The sequence below is a fragment of the Dromiciops gliroides genome, chromosome 1, assembly GCF_019393635.1.
Source record: "Dromiciops gliroides isolate mDroGli1 chromosome 1, mDroGli1.pri, whole genome shotgun sequence".
NCBI classification, from domain to species: Eukaryota; Metazoa; Chordata; class Mammalia; order Microbiotheria; family Microbiotheriidae; genus Dromiciops; species Dromiciops gliroides.
In genome coordinates this window covers 18,243,259-18,264,712 of record NC_057861.1, presented here as the reverse complement: position 1 = coordinate 18,264,712, position 21,454 = coordinate 18,243,259, and the positions used below count along the sequence as shown (strand labels likewise).

General features: G+C 53.8%; 1 protein-coding gene across 1 annotated transcript; it reads left to right on the top strand.

Annotated features, from left to right (window-relative positions):
• The first annotated feature begins 1,919 nt into the window (after positions 1-1,919).
• MLEC (malectin) lies at positions 1,920-16,723 on the top strand. Its single transcript, XM_043981326.1, has 5 exons — positions 1,920-2,354; positions 9,813-9,991; positions 10,960-11,136; positions 11,231-11,288; positions 12,979-16,723. Exons 1-5 carry the CDS (start codon positions 2,069-2,071, stop codon positions 13,206-13,208), a joined length of 930 nt encoding a protein of 309 aa, XP_043837261.1. The 5' UTR covers positions 1,920-2,068; the 3' UTR covers positions 13,209-16,723.
• Positions 16,724-21,454: the final 4,731 nt, after the last annotated feature.

Sequence of the window (21,454 nt, the reverse complement as noted above, 5' to 3'; positions counted from 1 at the left end):
CAGGGTCACCCCGCTAGTGTCTGAGGGTCAGTTTTTTTTTTTTTAAATAGACTGAGATTCAACTCTTGTCAATCCAATATCTTGTATATAGTTCTTGTTTTGTCGGGGCAATGGGGGTTAAGTGACTTGCCCAGGGTCACACAGCTAGTACGTGTCAAGTGTCTGAGGCTGGATTTGAACTCAGGTCCTCCTGAATCCAGGGCTAGTGCTCTATCCACTGTGCCACCTAGCTTCCCCCTGAGGGTCAAATTTGAACTCGAGTCTTCATGACTCCAGGCCCAGCACTGAATCCACTGAGCCACCAGGCTGCTACCAAACCATATATGTAGATGTTAATTATTATTATGTGCATCCTTAGAGGCTAGTACAGTCTGGTGCTTAGTAACCACTTGGATTCTTAATGACTGATTGAAAGGGTTAGAGATCAGACTGTCAGGTAGAGAATGTGGAATGTCACAGTCGAGTGCTTATTAGAGCTGGGAGGTTATCTAGAACAAAGCTTCTTAAACTGTGGGTTTCCTAACTGAATGTGGGGGGTCTCGAAAAATCTGGCAACAGGAAAAGGTTATGTATATGTATACCTAACTATATACCCGGTCCCGTAAAAATTTCTCGAGTGGAAAAAGTTTCAGAAGCCCCGATCTACAACGGGGAACGTCAGGGTTGAGGGTGGGAATCCTCTCCAATCTCGCGTTGGCACAGTTGTGTGTTTTCTCACGAAATGGACTAGGGCTTGGTACATTTTTTCCCCTCCGTCACCCGGCGCATAAGCCTGGCACACAGTGGGTCTTCCTTTGGCTGAGTCCGGGCAGGGCGTGCACCCTTCCCTTGGCCCAGAGAGGTGAAGCCACTCGCCCAAGGTCACACGAGCCCAGGGCGGCAGCGCTCCCAAGACTTCAGTCCCATCATCTGCCTCCCTGGGCGCAGGAGAGGCGGGGGGAGGGGCGAGATCGGCTCAGGAAGGCGCCCGGGAGGCTCCGGTGGTACAAGAGCCTTCTAGTCCCAGGAGCCTCCTTCGGGGAAACTGACTCCGCTCTGCCCCGCCCCTCGGGAGGAAGGAGGGGGTCGCGCGGGGAGGCGGAACCTGTTGCCAGGGCAACGCGGCGGCGGGGCCTCCTCTCTCTCCCTCCTCCGCCCAGCCACGCGTTTCCGCCGCGCTGGACCTCTCTGATTGGGCGGCTGTCAGACGGTACCAATCGACGCTCCCGCCCTCGTGGGGACCGGATGTTCCGAATGCACGCGTACCCGCCCCCTTTCATTCATTCCCGCCACCAGCGCTTAATCGGCTCCCACTACGCGTTGAGCCGTGGGCGGGGACTGGGAACCTTGGCTCCCCCCGCCCCCAGCCGGGGGTCTGGCCTTCTGGGGGCAAGGGGAAAGATGCCACCCTGAGGTAGTTTCCCCCAGGAGAGGAACGGTGGCCTGCTTGGCCATGCCGGGAAATTCCCGCGCCGGCCGAGAGGCTGACGTCCCCGGAGGTGGGAGGCCTCGAGCTCATTCGTCGGCACATCCGGGGTGGGGGTAATGGAAGAGGGGATGGCAACCGGAAGTGCTGGCGACGTGTCCGCGTGCCCCCCCCCTCCCCGGTCGCTCGGCCCTCCCTCCCCGCTTCTTCCATTGGGTGGCGGGTTACCCTCCGAGGGCTCCCCGGCCGCCACTTCCGCATCCCCTCCCCAACCGCTCCAACCGAACTCCCTCCCCGCGCCTTCCCCCTCGCGCCTCGCGGTTGGGCTGGCGCCCGGAGCCGGCCACGCCCCCTGCCCGCGCCGCGGCCAATGGGGTGGCGGCGCCCGGCGGGGGCCGTGGGTAATTAATGAGCGTCGGGTGCTGATTGGCTGCCGGTGGCGGCCGGGGCCGGGTTCGGTTGTGCCCGAGGTGGAGGTAGGAGACTGAGACCGAGACGGAGGCGGCGGCGGCGGCGGTGGCAGTGCCGAGCGGGGGAGCGAACGAGGGAGCGAGCGAGCGCGACATGTTCCCGGCGGCCGCGGTCCTGGCGGCGGGCGGAGCCGGGCGCTGCTGAGGAGCCGAGCCCCTTGCGGCGGGAGGAGCCGGGCCGGGGCCGCCCGCGATGCTGCTGGGCGCCGGGGCCGGGGCGGGGGCGGCGCTGCTGCTACCGCCGCCGCCGTCGCCGCTGCCGCTGCTGCTGCCGCTGCTGACAACGGCACTGCCCCCGCTGCCCCTGCTGCCCCTGCTCCTGCTGGGCCTCGGCGGCGCCGTCCCCGGGGCGGCCGCGGTCGCGGGGCTCGGGCTGCCCGAGAGCGTCATCTGGGCCATCAACGCGGGCGGAGAGGCGCATGTGGACGTGCACGGGATCCACTTCCGCAAGGACCCTCTGGAGGGCCGGGTGGGCCGAGGTGAGGCTGCCGGCCGGGCCGCGCCGGCCCATGCCACGTGCGCCCCGCCCCCGGGCCCGAGCCCCGGCCTCAGTTTCCCCGGCCGTAGAGGGGGCGGCTCTCAGCAGGTGGTCTTTAAGGTTCCCTCCGGGCTACCCCTTCTGTCCCCTAAACAGCTGTGTAATCTGGGGCCACCGGCCTCAGTTTCTCCATCTGTGAGAGGAGGGGGCTGCAGCAGGTGGGCCTTAGGGTCCCTTCTGTCCCTTCCCTGTGTGACATTGGCCGAGTAACCTGGGCCCCTCCGGCTTTAAGGTCCAGGATCCCCGAGTCCCCTTCCCCTTTGGAGGCCAGGGCAGAGCAGTCCCCCACGACGTCCGGGGTGGGTGTGGGGACGTGCTCAGGCTTGGAGGGGAAGCTCGCCTGGCTCGTGCCCCCACCCCTTGGTGCTGTGAGGCCAGCGCTGGGGTCCTCGGCAAACAAGCTAGAGCTCGGGGTCCTTCCCCAAGGCCCCCCCCCCCCCCCCCCCCCCCCCCCGCCACTTCATTTTACCGTTGGAAGAAACTGAGGCGGGGAAAGGAGAGACCCGCATATGGTCGCACTCGGCGGTAAAAATGCAGACGCCCTGCCTCGGGGGCAGGGGCCGGCGGTGGGGCTCCCAGGGTAGGGCTGTGGTTGCAGCCTGTTTCCGGCCCCTAATAACCAACTAACTGGGGTGCCCTCTCACCGCTCCGATCTAGGCCTCGGGGCGTGGGCGTGGGCTAGGGGAGGGTGCCGGGCTCCGCCAAAGGGGTCCGGGTGGGACCCTCTCCCACCCCGTCCCGGCCTCCTGCGAGGTGCTCACACTTGGCTGCTGAGTTCTGGGGCCTCTCGCTGAGTTGAGGAAGTTGTGTGATTAAATGCAGAATAAAATGTGAGCGGACCTGAGCCTGGATGGCAGCCGCTCGTGGGGCCGGGGACCCAGGAACCGGCTCCCCAGGGCTTCGCGTGGGGCTCTGCTGCTGCTTTCTGTGGGGTTGGAAAAGCCTGAGCAAGAAAGCGAGAGGGATTTGTTGTGTGCTGATGGGGACTGGCAGGAGGCCTCGCCAGAGAGCTAAAAGAGCCCCTCTTCCATGTCTCCCAGACCCCGGCTCCCTGTGGGCCCGCGGCCAAGTTAATCGGGGCGTCTGGTATGCGTTTTAGGCCACCGAGTCAGCGGACACTTCTCTACCTGTCAGGGTGGCCGCAGGCAGGGCCCTTTGGAAAGTTTGGCCTGGTGTTTGCTTTCCTTGTGGCGGACTTGTCCCAGCAGCCTCTGGTTCCCCTGGTCCATACGGGCAAGCCCAACGCTGAAGTGGTCTCCCAGGACAAGCCCGCAGCCCTGCCTCTTGGGTCCACCTTTGTTCCCCGCCTTGGAGGAATCGAGAAGCCATTTGTAGACTTTGTCTTCCGAGATAACTGCTGGATGAGGCCCCCTCGTAGATTGCATAGCTCTTTTCACTAGCAGATGTTGAAGCTTGACTGGCTTAGTTCATTCAGCCTAGAGAAACTAAAGCCTGGGCCATTAATGGAAAAGCTAATTGGCTGGGACCACACAGAACCGGGCCCCCCAGGTGTCCCTGTAGTGGCTGCTACTGGCTACCCTGGCAGAGAGATTCTGCCTCTTAGTTGGCAGGTGCTCTACCAGCTGGCTTTTTATTAAAGCCGGTAGCAGATGCACTTGGACTGGTCGACCCCCTGGACTCAATCCCAAGGCGGGAATCTGGAGTCTCAGCCCTCGGCTTTGGGGGACCAGAATTGCTAATGGAAGAGGAAGCCTGGCACTGAGTGATTGGCTCACGCTGGAAGTCTCTTACAGGAAGTTGGTTATTGTGGATGCCATTAGACAAGGCCTGCAGAGGTCCTTATCTACTGAATTGCCACTCCAGACTTTGGTCCCACCATGGCAACTCCTGGCTGTGGGTCCGCCCCTTTTGGCTGCTTTCCCAGCCTCCATAAACCCTAGAGTCTTCGTGGGGAGGAGGAGAGCCACATTCCTTAACCTGTGTCTTCGGAGAAAGCATCTAGCTACTGGATCAGGAAAACTGTTTTTAATCTTTTCTTGGTCACAGGGTTTGGAGTGGACTCCTGGGGGGAGAGGGTCTGGTCCCTTTCTTTCCTGAGGCCTTAGAAGCCTAAACCCCTAGACCAGAGGATTGTTTACTTTTTGTTCCTTTTCTCCCTCTCCCTCCCCACCTTCTTCCTCCCCCTCCCAAATGTGTTGGCAGCCCTTGGAAGTAGAGGGAAGTGCCAGGTGTTGAGAGAGTTAGTGTGCTGAAGCAGAAAGAAGAATCGGCCAGGGTGCAGGAGATCTGGGTTTTCTCTAACCCTGGGCAAGTCCAGAACTCCTCCTTTACCTTCAGTCTACTCTGGGTGAATCTTTTATGTATCTCTCCTCTAGTCCTCGAGACTGTAGCTTCTTTAAACTGTGGGTTGTGACCCCATATAGGGTCGAGTAACTGAATGTGGGGGGTGAAAAATTTGGCAACAGTAAAAGGTTATGTTTACCAATTTTATATACCTCTATACCCTGGATTGCTTAAAAATTTCTTGGACATGGGGGTGCAGTGGATAGAGCACCGACCCTGGATTCAGGAGGACCTGAGTTCAAATCTAGCCTCAGACACTTGACAATTACTAGCTGTGTGACCCTGGGCAAGTCACTTAACCCTCATTGCCCCGAAAAAAATTCTTGGACAGAAAGGAGTCTAGTAGGAAAAGATTGAGAAACTCTGCTCTAGACTATGAGCTTCTTGAGGGCAGGGGCTCGGTTTGCCTCAGCATAGTAGGTGCTTCATGAATGGCTTGTCGTTGATTGATGAGCTTCCCCATCTGTGAATTTTTTTTTGGTCATTTAGTCATCTCTGACTCTCTGTGACCCCATCTGGGGTTTCCTTGGCAGAGATCCTGGAGTGGTTTGCCACTTCCTTCTGCAGTTTATTTTACAGATGAGGAAACTGAGGCAAGCAGGGGGCATTGACTTGCCCAGGGTCACACAGCTCAGAAGTATTGGAGGCTTGATTTTAATTTAGGTTGTCCTGACCCTAGGTTTGGTACTCTATGCACCTAGTTGCCCTGTCAGGAAAACTAGCAAAACAAAGCCTTTGCCTTAGCTCTGATCACTTGAAAGAAGCTATCTGTGAAAGCTTTTCAGAGACCCTTGCTCACGCCTCCCTCACATTGTGGCACAAGCTGTTGTCACTTATTTCTCATTTGATAGCATTTCTGCCCCCCTCCAAAGAAAATAGGGGCTTCCCTTTTTTAGCACCTTCAGTTTTGCAAAGGGCTCTGGCCCCAACAACCTTATGGGGTAGATTCTGCAGCTGTTATTGTGCCCATTTTAGAGATGAGGAAATAGATTCAGCTTTTGCCCATGATCACAGGCCTAGTAATTGTCAGGAGTGAAAATCAAATTTTGCCAGGCTGCCTCACTCTTCTCTCTGCAATGGAGTTTCTTTTTGCTATAGTCCGAGCAGCATTTGGCTTCCAAGGAACTAGCAGGATTTTATTAATTTTCTACTGTACCAGTAAAATATGAGCTCTCCTCTACCACTTAACACTGGATCTTGCAAGTGTACATATTTAATGAATATTTCATTGAGTTCTTCCTCATAGAGGGATCTGCATCCCCCTGATGCTCCAAGCAGAAGTGTTTTTAGTGGTGACAGTGGCTGACTAGGCCCCAAACACCATTGCTCTGGAAATTGCCCCATCATTTGCCCCCTCCTCCATATACCCCAGCATCCATATACCCCAGCAGCCCTACCCGACATGGACTGATTCTGCAGTGTTTACCTTGGGATCCTGACCCAGGGCTCCTCAGAGCTGTGAGCTCTGTTTAGGAAAGTGTAGGGGGCCTGCTCCTAATTAGCAGTGTGACCCCAGACAAGGCCCTTCCCCTTTCTGAGCCTCCATTTCATATAATATTAGAAATGTCCATCTTTTTCAGTGGTGGGTCACATTACCGACTATAACTACTAATTGATCTGAGCCCTCCGTTACCAGCTGGTAACAGCAGGTAGATGGTTAGGCCTTCCCAAGCTACTGGTTTGTGTGTACTAGCCAAGTTAATAAAAGAACCTTTATTAAATCTCAGGCCAACCAGCCAGCACGCTGGAAGTCCAAATTCTGCACTTCTGTGAAGTTTACTAAGAATTCCCTTCTCTCTGTTCCACCCCTCCAATCCGAAAGAGAGACAAACATAGCTCTTCTTTGCCTGGTGACCTTTTAACTTGAACTGCAGTAACGTGTGCCAGATGCCCATGGAGATGACTGCTCCTTGGCAGCCTGGCCTGTATAAGATCATTAGCCTCTTGGGTCAGTCAGCAAGCAGTCATGAAGTCCCCTCTATGTGGCAGGCATCGTGCTAAGAACTGCAGCTACAAAGAAAGGCCAAAGGAGACCCTGCCCCCAAGCTCTTGGTCTAATGTGGGTAACATGCAGAAAACTAGGTACCAACAAGCTATAGATGGAATAAATGGGGGTAGTCCTGGAAGGGTGATACTAAGATGGGGAACCCTTGGCCCAGCTGGCCAGGGGATATCCATCAGCTGGAGGGGAGGAGGGGAGAGGAGGAGGAGGAAGGAACTGGCACTATTCTCTGATTTGCTTAAGCATATTTGTTACTGAGTCTTTTTTTGGACTGGCTTGTTACTGAACTTTTCCCTGTAGCTCTACCTGAAGCAAAATCTGGGGCTGTCTCCATGTGAACCCTCAGGATGCCTTTGACCTCTCTCTGTGCTGGGCATTTTGTGATTGTCCCTGCTGGAGGTCCCCTGACAAAGAGCTTTGGTTCTCACTGGCTCCAAACCTTCAGAAAGGTTCTCTAACGATGTCACTTTAGAAGCTTCCTTCGGTATAGATAGAAGGATGCGAAGAGTCTAATGGAAGCTTGTTCTCTGGTGGAGAAAGGGGGGGCGGTCTTTAGAGCCCCAGAAAGAGGTTTAAAGAATCTGAATTTGAATTCCAGCCGTCCCACTTACCAGCTGAGTGAAGCTGGACAGGTCACGTCACCAGCTTGCACCCCAGTTTCTGCCTCCGTAAAATGAAATCGTAGCAGGATTGTGGTCCCCGCTGGGCCTGATGGCTTTTGGCCTTTTGGTGCTTGAGGTCATGATGCCCTGTGCTGGTCTACAGAGCACATACTTTCTGTAAGGATCATTCCCTAAGTCCTAAGGGGAGGAGAGAGACTTAAATAAAAGAACCCAAACCAGTGGCCCGAGGAGCACACGATCTTGTTGAGGAATCCTGGGAGACACAGACCAGTGGAGAGCAGTCAGTCCTCCAGACCCCCTCCCTTTCCCTTTAGCTCTTAAGGGGTAAATTATGCCGACATCAGCAGTCTGCTGACCACACCATTCACTGTACTTAAGTGAAATCTCTTCGGTGAATGTGGGGTAAGAAAAAAATAGCTCTTCCTGCTGTATCTATCTGGGCTTTGTACAAATTAAACTTTACATGTGGCCAATCCCCTGAGAAAGTCGCTTGGGGTTTTTTTGGTGGCGAAATATTCTAAAAGGCAATTCCAGGCTTGGGTTTGGGGGTGGGTGGGGGTGTGTCTAAGTCTGACTTGGTTTGCCATGCAGCTTTGCCACAGATTACATTTCTTTTTCCACCCTTAATATGAAAAAGATCACCACCGACCAATCTTTTTCTGTACATGCTAATAAATGAGAGCTGGCTAAAGCTCTGAGCTTGAGGGGCTATTAAGGGAGGGAGCTGCAGCGATGGCTGTGGACAGTTGGCAGCATCTTGGCTTCTTCAGGCTTCGTGCATCAGGGCACGGCTGCTTTTCTTCCCCCTCTGATCTTTTCGGGAAAGCTGGCTGCCCCATCAGACTCTCAGTCTGGGAGTCTTCACTTCTTTGTGGAGGTGGTTTTGGTTTTGGTTCATTAGAATGGGGGGGGGGGGCGGAGTAGGTAAAATTTACCGAATTGCCTGAGTGCGCTAAACTTCCTGTGGCTGGTGCTTTGGGCGGGGAAGGCAGGAACTGAGAGCAGTGACATGCCCTAATCTCTTGACAACTTCCATTCTTCCCCCACTTGGCTTTTCTGACTCCCTCTTGGGCAGGGGCAGGGGTGGGCGTGGGGGCTAGAAGGAAAGTCCCAACGAACTGTGTACCTTGAAGCATCTGAATCCTGCTTGTTGTGTTTCCCGTGGAAGCCTTTGAAAGCAGACACAAAATTTTAGGCCACATGGGGTGGAGGTGCCTGTCAAGGAAGCCAGTGCTAAGTCAGGAGTTTGGGTCATTTGAGGGAGGAAGAACGTGTAGGGCTACAGGGTATGGAGGTGCTCAGCACTGCTGCAGGGATTGAGAAGGTCCCGTCCTCGAGTGTGGCTTGTGCGAGGCTGTATGCCTGGGCATGGGGACTAGAACAGGTTTACAGACAAGTCCATAGGCAGTGATTGGGGTGCAGTAACACCCAGTCACCAGGAAAGGCCTAGAGGAGATGGCACTGGATCTTGGAAGAATGGTTGACATTTTGGCGTCTGGATTTGATGAGTAGATACAGATGAGTCTCCCAAACTAAATGTGGGGTGGGAAGGAGCCATCTTTGAAATGGGACAGATCCCCTCTTTGGTCGATGAAGCCATTTGTGTGGCTTGTTTTCTCTGTTGCTAACTGACCGTCTCCATGTTTGGCCTAGGCAATGCCCAGGCCATAGTGGGTGGTGAGGTGTTGATCTGGAAGCACTTTATCAATTGAAGCATCCTTAGCTCAAGGCCTGTATGTGCTGAATTAAAAAGTGTAGTGAGGTCTTTGGCCACTCTTAGAGACTTTCATAAAAAGGTAGCAATTACAACCAATTCTTGGGGCCCTAACTCAAGTTTACCCACATTGGAACCTTTTAATGAAAACTGAGTAAGCCATGTTGAGAAGACTCATGTTTTCTCTGTCTTGTGACAGTGCTGGCTGACTCTCCCAACCTGTTTGTTTTAGACTAGACTTTTTTGGATGCTAAAGGACATTCTCTCGGTTCAGTCGTCTTTTGTCTGTGTGCTCTAGAATTCCCCGCTGTCTCCCTTGTTTTGCAAGGTTTCTCTGAAGCTGGCCCTCCCAGAGAGATGGGCAGCTGCAGGCAGGGTAGTGCCCTCTTTTAATAATGACTTGTGTTTGTTCAGAAACCACTGTTTGTTGGCCTGAAGCTATGGGAAGAGGTGCTTTTGTGGGCCTTCATGGAATGCGTTCATTTTTCCCAAGCGCTGGTGTAGCTGTAGGGCTTGGTGGGGTAGATAGATGGTATCAGGTTTCTGGAATTGTATGTTTTCTCTGAGGCCTGAGAACAGGTAGCAGCTTCCTTGGTTCCAGTCTGAACCAGGTGCAGCTGGGGTGACCATCCCTTTCACTGCCACAATCATGAGGCTCCCTTGGTACCTGGCCCAGTTCTGGCCCTGGGCTTCTCTAAAAGTCTTTTGTATTTGGTCCTGGTCTGATGTGACCCTGGTCCTGTGCTTTCTTCTCAGCCTCTGACTATGGGATGAAACTTCCCATCCTTCGTGCCAATCCTGAAGACCAGATCCTCTATCAGACCGAGCGCTACAACGAGGAGACCTTTGGCTATGAGGTGCCCATCAAGGAGGAAGGGGATTATGTGCTTGTGTTGAAGTTTGCCGAGGTTTATTTTGCACAATCCCAGCAGAAGGTGAGGTGGAGCCAGGCTTCTGAGTCATCCTTCCCCCTGGCCTGTGGGTCATGGGGCATTGGGTCAAAAGGGGAAACAGAAGAATGTGGAAGAAGTGGGTCACTGTCATTCCTTCCCCCACCCAAGATGTGTTTCTGGGGCACTGTCATGCTGCCTTCATGGGGGCAGGTCCTGAAGAGGCCTGCTGGGTGGGGCTTCCTCTGTCTCGGAGGTAGATTTGCCTCTGGTGGGATCACCTGTCAGGGGTAGGGGGGTGTTTGTTGATAGGACTTTCCTGAATTTCCCTGGCTCAAGGGCTCAAGCCATCCGGAAGAGGTTCGTCTCTTTACTGTGCTGGTTTTGTGGCTGAAGCTGTGTCTGCCTCTCTAAGCTGCAGGCTTCTGGGACTGGGGCTTCCACGAGACAGTGGTTCTGACCTTTAATTCTCATGCCCAGTGTGCCCTGCCTCTGTGCAGGCTGCCCCCATGCCTGAGAGGGACTTATACCCCATTAATTTCTGCCTTCGAGGACTTGTAGCTTCCCCCAAACTCAGCTGGGTGCTCCCTTTCCTGGGGAGCCGTCCTTCATCTTCCCAGCTGGCAGTGCTCCCTTTCTCCTCCAGTCATCTAGTATTTACATATCTGGATTTGCATTGGTTCATACTAGTAGAGTATTAAGATCCTTGAGGGCAAGGGTTCTTTTAAAAACCATTTTGGTTTTACCTCCTAGACACCTGAGCTGCGGGGCAGCTAGGTGGCGCAGTGGATAAAGCACTGGCCCTGGATTCAGGAGGACCTGGGTTCAAGTCCAGCCTCAGACACTTGACACTTACTAGCTGTGTGACCCTGGGCAGGTCACTTAACCCTCATTGCCCTGCAAAAAAAACCCAAAAAACCCAAACCCAAACCAAACACCTGGGTTGTGCCTTGTCCTAGTTGGGAAGCTGACCGGTGCTCACTGAATTGAATTTTCCCTTTCTGCCCCTGAAGGTGTTTGATGTCCGCTTAAATGGTCATGTGGTTGTGAAGGACCTGGACATCTTTGACCGAGTGGGTCACAGCACAGCTCATGATGAAATTATCCCCATTAGCATCAAGAAGGGAAAGCTGAGTGTGCAGGGGGAAGTGTCCACCTTCACTGGGAAGCTCCACATCGAGTTTGTCAAGGTAACTAAGCCCTTCTAGAGTCTGGCCAGGGGGGTGGCTGCTGGGGGATGCCTTGTTCCTGTGTGGGCTTGACCGGTGTTTTCCTATCTTGTAGGGTTACTATGACAATCCCAAAGTCTGTGCACTATATATCATGGCTGGGACCATAGATGGTGAGTCATATTCTTAGCATTTCATGGTATTGTGGGCCTGGGTACCAGCACTTGGTGATTGCTGGGGGCCTTTCACTTGGCAAAATTCAGGGAACCAGGACCTTAACTCCTCGCTGGGATCCTAGACTTGGAGCTGGTAGAGACTTTGTAGCTGAGGAGAGCAAGCTCCCTCCTAGAGAGTAGAGAGTCTCGGTGGCTGATTCCCAAGGTGCCGCTTCTCCGTTATCTCATGCTGCCTTCCTCGAGCCTCGGCCAGGGGCCCATCCTCCTGAATCAAGGCAGTGGTAAAGGATGGGCTGGGCCCGGCATCCTGCATCTTCTGTCCTTTAGCTGCTTGGCCTCCTAAGTGGAAGGCAAAGTATTTCCTTCCCTTACTCTGTGTTAAGCTCATTGTCAGATCCCAGAAAACCTACTCTTGGGAAAAACCATAGTGCTTCCTTCCTGACTATCTCAGACACAGCCGTCTTCCTTTGCTGGTCTCCCCAGGGCCCGAGGTACCAGCACATAAAAGGGCCCCGACTGGGACAGTATCACGCACCATGACGCTTCCCCATTTATTAGCCTTTCCTAGGGACGGCAGAGTGGGCGGCTGGTTAGATGGCTGAAGCCCTTCAGACTGCTACCAACCTGCATCTGTCAGAACCCTGGGTTAAACAGAAGTTGCTGACATGGCTTAGCCTACCCGGGAGGGAAGGGCCTGGCACCTGTTGAACCTTCTCAGTGTCCTTGGCATCTGGCCGTGGGCATATTTTTCCCTCTTGGGTCTCTGAGGTTATCACAGCTGCCAGTTTCCCAGGCTGCCTTCACAGAGGAGCTTGTGTCTTGGTGTTTGGCACTGGTCAATCACTCCACCGCCCCCCACCCCCCGCCCCTTACCCCACTCCACTTCAATACACAATCCAACTTGTTTCTATCTTAAATGTCAATAGTGAGGTGCCGCAGAGGACAGAAAAGAATCTTGAGTGTTCCCTAAAGTCCTGGCATGGCTGTACGGCATGGTCTAAGAGGATGAGTCAAATTTCTTGCTGGGGAAAAGGTCAAGCTAATGTCTATAAGGAGTTGTGTAAACATTGAACCTGTAAGGAAAGATGGCAGTGGCCCAGCTGTTTGTTAAAGCCATCCTCTGAGGGGCCCGAGCGATCCACGTGGGATAAAGGCCTTTGGATCCAGACCTGGTCTTAGACCCGGCTCCTCCTCGTTCCTGAGGATTGGGGCAAGCTTGCCTGGGCCTCAGTTTCCTCATGTGTAAAATGAGGAGATGGGTCTAGGTGATCTTTAAAGGACACTTGCAAGTGAAAAGGGATTTGGGACCAGGGGAGGCAGGAAGGGGAAACTGAGAGCTCTGAGGATCATGCACCAGTCCTGGTGCCTGCCCAGGCTCCGGGCGTTCTCGGGTAGAAGTGAGCCTGGGAGCAGTGAGGAAGGAAGGAGGATATTGGAGCCTTGTGTAAGGGATGTTCCCTCTGCCAGCCCCTTCCCTGGCTTGGGACGGGCAGGAACCAGCAAAGATTTCTATACTTGGGGCGTCCTTTAGTGGGGCCAGCCAACTTGACAGAATCCTGCTCTTGCCGCTCACAGGAGGGCAAATCCATAAGGGAGCTGGGCCTCCTGGCGCCCCGGGTCCCAGTTGGTGCTGGGGGTGGGTGACGTTCTTTATTTCGAGTACTAGTCACCTTCTCTCTGTCCTCAGAGGTGCCAAAGCTGCAGCCTCACCCGGGCCTGGAGAAGAAGGAGGAGGAGGAAGAGGAGGAGGAGTACGAGGAAGGCTCCAATGCCAAGAGGCAGTCCAATAAGAACCGGGTCCAGTCGGGCCCCCGAACTCCCAACCCCTACGCCTCGGACAACAGCAGCCTCATGTTCCCCATCTTGGTGGCCTTCGGCGTCTTCATTCCCACCCTCTTCTGCCTCTGCCGGCTGTGAGGACCCAGGGCCGTCCTGGGGGGGAGGGAGAAGGACGAGACCGAACGTGCTTGGCTTGGGTTTCTTCACGTTTTTCACAATTTATTAACAACCAACGTTTTTAAAGAGGCAGAAGGAGGAGAGAGTGCACTAGCCCAGCCCAGTCGGGGCCTCGTTTCACTCCCCTCGCTTTCTTCATGGCTGGCATCCAGTGGCTGCCTTCCTCTCCAGGGTACTTGGGGTGAAATCGGACCCTTCTAAGGAGCTAGAGGCTGATCCCTGGGGACTCCAATCTGGGTCCCTTGGGAAAGGGCTTGGGCCCAGAGCACAAAATACTGTTCCCTTTTAAGATGGAATATTAGGAGAACCAGGAATAGGACATGGATTACCCGAGGGGCCGTCGCCGGCAATGAGGTGTGGGCCAAAGGAGGTTCGACATAGGATCGGCGGAGGGGAGGGCTGGTCTTGGCCTAACTTTGTGTGTAGAAGGGAGGGGCAGAGAGTCTGACGGAGGCCTGGTGGGCTGGTCTCCAGATGAAAGTTCTGTCTTAAAAAGTGTGAACCACAAGGTGGGACTCCTTGGCCAGTGAGAGGAGCTGGTCTGGGCAGCCACAGAGCAGCCGCTTTATTTACCTCCTGTCCCAAAACTGCCTTTTTGGCTTTTGTCACCACAAAATACATTTTGCTTTTAGTGCCTGGCGGGGACTTGATTTGCTTTCCCCCCCACCCCCCACCCCCTTTATGCTACTCACTTGAAATTTCTTTCCCTCTCAACCTCTTTGGTGGGTGATCTCTTCAGGGAGATGGGAGCCTGGGGACCCCTCCTCTGGTACTCATTGGAGTGGCCACACACAGGACTTGACTTGTCTGACAGCCCATCTGGACTTGGAATTGAAAATCGGTTTGTGTTGTCCAGTAAAATGAGCAATGAGAGGGAGACCGTGGCCCTGCTCGGTGACTCCCACTTGGGTCCAGCCAGGCCTCCCTGGTTTGGGAATCCTTCCCAGGAGCAGCGAGCCCCTGGGGCTCCCTGTGGGTTCTCCTTCCTAGATGACCAGGGCTATTTGGCACTCAATGCCTGCTGCAGAGGTGTGTGTCATGTGGTTCTGTACCCAAGGGTCATGGCTGTTCAACCAGTTACTTCCTGCTCATTGACCTAGAATTGCCCCCAAGACACTTAACTGCCTGGTTGCACCTTTTGATGTGGCCCAGGCCTTCGCCGCAGTCACTGGGGCTCTTCTCATCTGCCCCCTGCCCTGCCCTGCCCTGCCTGACAGCAATAATTTGGCCATCCTAGGGGGCAGGGGCTGGGAGCATTCCAATCACGGGAGTCCTGGCAGCCGCGTCTTCCTTCCCGTGCAGTGTTGGGATCTCTGGGAAATGAAATACCTTTGTTGGATTTCCCCACTGACAAGTGGAGATGGCTTGAGGCAGGGCTCGGGTGGGCTTGGGGAGGGTGGGGGAGAGCCTGTGGGATCCGTCCTCGGCAGCTTGGCTTCTTCAGGGTTTTTGTTCTCTCTTTAGAGCTGAAGTTTGTGACCAGGTCTGGCCCTTGATGCCCAGTTACCTGGTTAGCCTCCAGAGCTAAGATGATCTCTAGTGCCAGTGATGGCACTTGGGCAGTGGGACTGAGAATGGTCAGAGGCTCCAGGGAGCTCATCTTCTAGCAGACCTTTGGCTCTGGGCACTCAAACGGCCCTTGAAAGCTCTCCAGGGGAGGACCGGACCTCATCTGCCCTGAGTTAGCAGCTGTGCCCTCTCGGTCAGAGCCACCAGCAACTTTGGGATGTTTCTAATCAGGGAGAGAAGATGTGGAGAGTGGGCCTGTGGGCTTGCATTTGGCCTTGTTTTGTTCATGGATCAGCAAGATTTTCTTCCCTGCCCTTTTTTGCAGTGACCAAGAGTTTTAGCTAGAAATCCTGGGTCCTGTGACCATTTTATAACGGTACAACCCCCCCCCCCCAGGTTTCCTCCGGTCTTGGTTCCCAGACTGGCCCTTTCTCCTGGAACTAGGCAGGAGGAAATTTTTCTTTCTAGTTGTGCTCAGAGGAAGAAACACCTTTCCATGATCTAACAAGTCTGAAGGGGAAGGAAGGGAACAGGAAACAATGTGGGTGGGGATGGGGGGGGGAATCCCCTTGGGCCTAACCCGGTGCACAGGCGGGAGTTCCCCCCTTTGCCCAGGCCTGGCTATAGCCTTCCCCTTCTCCAAAGCCTGCTCTACCCTAACAAATAGAGGTACCTGATGTTTTTGCTTAGGGGATGGGGGCTCTTGGTTATTATTATTATTGTTATTATTTTGTATTGTCTATATTGGAAATGACTCTGTTAAGCGATTGCCTCCTGCCATTGCCACCTTACACTCTGGGCTGGTCCAGGAGCGGCCTGAAGTCATCCAACCCCTGGGTCCCCACCGCTTCTGCTCCCATGCCTTGGCTCACCTGAGGCAGGAGAACTGCCAGACGGCGTATGGTGCTTGGCAGAGGTGAGGGTGCTCACTCACATCGCTTGTGTGGGAGGGGTGGCATGGGGCATGGATGGATGGATGGATGGATGGATGAACGGACAGATGGACAGGCAGGTGGTCCTGTGTGGGAGGGAGGGAGGGCAGGAGGAAGAGGGCTCAGATTTTGCTCTGGGTTTCAGGCAAGGCTAAAACTGTGGCCCTGTACTAGAGGAACGGGTTGGGCAGATGTTTCCTTGAGCCAAAGGCAGGGCAGCTCTGGTCAAAAAACAGAAACAAAACCTCCTTTTTCCCATGGTCCTAATGTCAAGGAGAAGAGCTGCACTGTGGGGGTCCCGATTTGACATTCTGGCATCTCTGCTTGGTTTTTTCCTAAATTGCCATTGGCCGGCGTCACTGGGATTGGTGTTGAATGTCCATAATCAGTAAATGCCCCTCACTTCCAGAGTCTCCCATCTTGTTCTCGTCTCCATCACTCACCCAAGGGACCTGGGGGCTTGGCTTTGGCACCTGCGTTACCTCGTGCACCCCGCTCCCTTCTGGGCGGCGCCTGGGAGCACTTGTTAGATCTTTGAAGTGTTGTTTTTTCTGTTTCCGGTTGATTTCCAAGCTTTTTGGAGAAGCTTCTGTTTTAAGGAATTTCTCCTCTCCTCCTCCCTCCATGCAGTTCCTTCATTGTCTGGGAAGTCGTGGTGTCTCCAGAACCTCAGCCAAACTTCAGACGCATTGGCAGTGCTCGTGATTGTCCAGCCAGCTCTTACATATGTTTGCTTCCAAACCTATTCACCTTGGGGAGTCCAGGGAAGGAATAGAGCAGGTTTTCTGTCCTCCTTCGGGAAGAGGCAGAGTCGGTCCCGGGGGCCTGGGAGGGCCCCAGTCAGCACAGTGCCTTTTTACTCTTTTCTCTCAAACTGTCTCTCTCTCTGACCTTTGTTTGGTTTTGTTTTTAAACCTGTTGTGAGCCTTGGTAGATGCTCTCTCTCTAGATTCAGGTCTGGGCCAGGGGCTGTCCCTTCCTGCATGCCCCTACCGCACCCTATTCCCCTGCAATAAAAAAGGTTTGTTTGTCAAAGAGATGTCCAGTTGAGTCGTGGTGCCTCGGTGCCTGCATGGTGTAAGTAGCAATGCTGCCATCCCTTCAGTTTTCCTTTGCCAAGATCCAGAGGGATTCAGGAAGGAAAACTTGAAAGTGAAAAAAATATCCCTATTTCTTCGGTGAAGATCCAATAGGAGCAGCCTCCCCCCTCTCTGTGAAGGGGAGGTGAGGCCCTGTTGGCCCCCTGAGGCCACGTCCTGACCTGGGACAGGTTGGAATATGAAAAATGGAGACGGTTCCATCCTCCTGTGGAAGGATGTGAATAAGGACCAGGACATCCCGAGAAAAAGGCCAAGAAGCCTGATGCTCCAAGCCTTGCTAAAAGAGAGGTCATTTCTCCTTCCCTGTCAGCCCGGGGTGGGCATCTCCCCTTCTCTGGGACAGGAGGCCTTGACCAGTTCTCTTTTGTAATGGGCTAACAGCAGCTGAAAAGGTTTCTCAGTGGGATAGGGGGTGTGGTTCCCCCCTCCCCCCATGACTTGGCCACCTTCCCATGGTCTGTCAGGTCGAGTGGCCATGCTGGATTGGAGCTAGGGAACCCAAGGGCAGTGGAGGTGGCAGAATCACAGCAGGGATGGATTTCACTGGTGGCAGAGGTGACATAGCGGGGGGGGGGGTTTGTCCTCAGGGGTCCCTCCCCTCCCAAGCATCTTGTGTGAGAGGGATGCATCCTTACTAGACACCACCACTTGGAACCAAGGGTGGCTTCTCTCTTGGGGTTTCCAGCTCCAATGCCTCCCTTCTAGGAAGGACAGGCTTCTCCATCAGCAGCAGGGTGGGCTGGGGAGACCATGCATGGACCTAGTCCGGATTGCCTGGCAGGGGTCTGTGGTCCCAAGGCAGAATTGGTGTTAAGGGAGCCTTGGGTCTTTCCTCCTTCCCATTCCTTATTTTTCCCTGGTGTGCTTGTGGTCTGGGGAATGAAAAGAGATTTGACCCCGGATCAGCTTCTCTGTCTTAGGCCTGGGGCTTTTGTCACTCTTGCCTCCTGTTTGTCCTGAAGCCCGCCGGGAGTGGCTTTCTCCCAGCTTGAGCTAAGGGCCTGTTTGGGAAATGGAGCTGTGACTCATTGGAGCTGGCCCCGGGCAGTTCTGGGCACAAAAGTCCCCAAAGAAGTGGCAAGGTTTCAGCGGGCACCCCCCCCCCCCCGCCTCCATCACATCTGGGTTTGCAGCCCCTGACTGGGGCATTGGTAGCGAACAGCACAATGGGATGGGATGGAATGGGAAGGAGGGTTGCAAACCTTGGGTGGATTGGGTGGGGGGTGGGGGGGAAGGGTTCTTTTCCTTTTGAGTTGTTTCCATCTGTCCTTCTTTCCTTCCCCTGCCCCCAAATCAGGATATTTTTCACTGTCCATTGCTTTGTGTTTTAATAAACAATTTGCAGTGATACTTTGTGTCGGGATTGAATTTGGGCCTGGCCAGGGATGGGGGCAGGGAGTCTCAGGGGCTGCCCTAGTTAGCTGCTTTAGGTTGGCCGATCAGGCTTTGGTCTTGGAGGACCCTGGATGTTTGGAATGGGCTGGGGAATCTTCGTCTAGCTGTCTCTCAAATTTTTCTTCCCAGGATGTTTGAAGAAATATTCTGTAATACTCTGCCTGGCAGTTTTAACCAGCAGTGTGTTCAAGGAGAATAAAGAATTATATTGTCACCAGTGCCTATCCTTGCTTTTTAATATATGTAGATTTGAGAGCCCTACCTGAGGTCTAGGGGTGGCAGATATTAGCCCCATTTTCCACATGCAGAGATTGAAACTCAAGTCACATGGGCACAATTATGCCAAGTCAGCCCCAGATGTGAAGTCGGGTCTCTTAACCTATAGCTCTTCTTGTATCACACAGGTGGAATCTCCAGTGAACTTTGGGCCTCTGGGAGGCTGTGGGGTGGTGTGGAAGCAGTTTGCAGTCTGGGCTTGGTGGGGGGAGGGTCTGGGCCGGGGGCCTCTGTATCCCTGGTCCGGGGGAACTGCTTAGGTTTTTCAAAGTTAAGTGAGCCTCTCTGGCAGGAGGTTTTGTGGGTAGAATTAAGATGTGGGGATTAGACTAGATGGCTCTTCCTCTTTAAATTCTATACTCCTGGGAAATCTCTAACTTCTCCAGCTAACTCCTTTGGTCTGCTTCTGATGGACCAGCAGTCCTGGACTCGCCTTTCTAAGTCTTAAACCGGGCTCTGTTTGTTTATTGCCTTGCTGGGCCTGGCTTTGGCAGTGGCTTCTGAAAAACCATAGTTTTTTTCTGTGTAACTTGGATGCTTGAAGGGGTCAAGGTATTTTTAGGGAAGCCAGGCCGAGGCTCCCCTTAGTTATGTGTGTGGTGCTTCCTCTAACTCTCCTTGGCCCCAGGGATCGGGGAGAGGAAGAAGATGCCCGGGGAAGAGCTTTCTCAGCTCTGGGAATTGTTGCCTGCCCCCGGATCAGATGGGACTGAAACCAGGGCCGCAGAAAAGGAACATTTTGCAGGCCTGTTCAGGCCTTAATGGCCTGCCTAGGGCTGGGCCCATACCACACCAGGCTACGCGGAGTTCCTAACCTTGCTGCAGAGGAAATTGGGCTCCCGGTTTGGGTAGGGCTGCTTATCTCGAGTGGGGACAGTCTGAAAAGATGAATTACCTCACCCCACTTGGGTTGCAGTGAAGGAAGCTGGCCTTTGCAGTCCCAGGTCTCTGGGGACAATGTCGGGGAACAAGGCACTGGGGGAAAAAGTATGGGGGAAAGCAGTGTGAATTTCATGGCAAATGACCGAGGTTCGAATCCCAACTCTTTCGTGTGGCCTGTGCTAAGTCACTTCCCTTTTCTGGGCCTTCATTTCCTGTCTGTAAAATGAGGGGGTGGGTCCAAAAGCCAGCTAGCCAAAGAAGAAACAGGCCAGGCAAGGATTTGGCCAAGGTCCTAGATTTGGAATTTGAACCCTGTTCCATTGATTTGAAAGCCAGGACAGGAAGGGGCTGGGTTTTCACATGCTTATGACTCGGCTCCTCTCTTGTTCCGTGCCAGCCAGAGGTCATGAGAACCAGCATCAAGTTGCTGGGGCCTCGATTTTTATTTTGGGCTTTTTGTGAAGTCACTAAAAAAGTTTCCAAACTGCCTTGTCTCCTCTCTGCCCTGCTCAAGGCTTGGGCTAGGCAGCCCCCTCCTGATTCCACACAAGGGTAGCTGTTGCTTCCTCAGGGCTGGTATTCGGACAGTCTGTTTCCTGTTCACATCAACCCAGGCCTTTCCCCCTCAATGCCCCTGTTTTCAAGGCACGAAGATGCAAGACTTGAGCCCACCCTTTCATTAGCCCTAGTGACCAAGACCCCCTGAAGGGGAGTGCTGAGGGAGGTCAGACTCTACTTACATAGGGTCCTTATGTTTCTAAAAAGGAGGGCTGCTTTCTCTGGCTTCAAGTCTCAGCCGAGATCTACCTTTGCCAGGCCTCCCTAGTTGCGTGGCCTTCCCTCACAGATAACAATCCCCATTTTATCTTGTCTTATCTTGTTTGTCCATAGTTGTTTGCACATCTCCCCCTATTAGACTCTGAGCTTCTTGAGGGCAGGGGCTATATTTTGCCTTTCTTTGAACCCCACCACTCAGCACAGTGTCTGGTACATGGTAGTTAGGCACTTAAGTGCTTGTTGACTGCTTTGGTTGGTGCTGGTGTTGACCCTGGTGTTGGAGGAACAATCAGCCCTCCGGCCAAGGCCTTTCCAAGGAAGCGGAGCTGGCCAATTACAACAGGGCTGCTTTGGCAGTCATGTGAAGGAAGAAACTGCTGGTGTGATGGGCTGGCAGGGCAAAAAACCCAAAAAGCAAAACAAACCCAACGGGCCCATCCTTGAGCTCTACCCATTATAAGCCATGTTTGCCTCCCCAGATAGGAAGACTGGACTCCGTCACTGTTCTTCCTTCTGTGCAGAAAGATCACAGAACCTAATAGCCTATGTTTGTACAGTGGTAGTGGTGGCTGGTGAAATCAGCGGTATCCCCGAAATTTGGATAGGTGAAATGCTTGCCCGGTTCATCACACCCGTGCTAAAGGTTGGGGACAGAAAGAAAGGCCTCTGCCTGTGCTACTCACCAATAGACAACACGCACATAAACAAGTCTGCAAGAGAGACACAGGGTGGCTGGAGGCTAAGCTGACTGGGAGGGGGCGGGGAGCCAGCAGCTGCCGAGGTACCAGGACCAGACCTTGGACAGGTTAACAGCCGAGTGACGTACTGAGCTGGGATTCTGAGTGTTCTTAGGCCTAGCCTTCATTCCACCTCACCATCATTTCTCTTCTGTTAAGAGCCAGATGAGACCTTAGAAATAATTTAGTCCAAGAAGGTCGGCCTGGCAGAATGCCTGGCAAAGTGGTTTAGCGTGGGTAAATTGGGGAGGGGGAGGGGAGTATCTTCTAAAATTAAGGACTGAGGGGCCCCCTTGGCTTTTGGGTCTCTTAGGGTGATACTAGGCCTGGGGATTACGAGTTATAAATTGCCTCTCATGTTAGGTACACTGTTAGGCACTGCAGGTGGGGCATGGGGGGCGTATTTTTAAAGGGCTGTCCAGCAGGGCCAACCAACATCCGTGTACCAATAATTGACATAGGGGCAGCTAGGTGGTGCAGTGGATAGAGCACCGGCCCTGGAATCAGGAGGACCTGAGTTCAAATCTGGCCTCAGACACTTGACACTTATTAGCTGTGTGATCTTGGGCAAGTCACTTAACCCTCATTGCCCCAACAAA

Bases quoted from the DNA above. Each gene is read 5' to 3' on its own strand.
- MLEC (XM_043981326.1), top strand. From the start codon at position 2,069: ATGCTGCTGGGCGCCGGGGCCGGGGCGGGGGCGGCGCTGCTGCTACCG. The intron at 11,137-11,230 runs GTAACTAAGCCC...CCTATCTTGTAG, and splicing joins TCCACATCGAGTTTGTCAAG to GGTTACTATGACAATCCCAA. The intron at 11,289-12,978 runs GTGAGTCATATT...CTCTGTCCTCAG, and splicing joins CATGGCTGGGACCATAGATG to AGGTGCCAAAGCTGCAGCCT.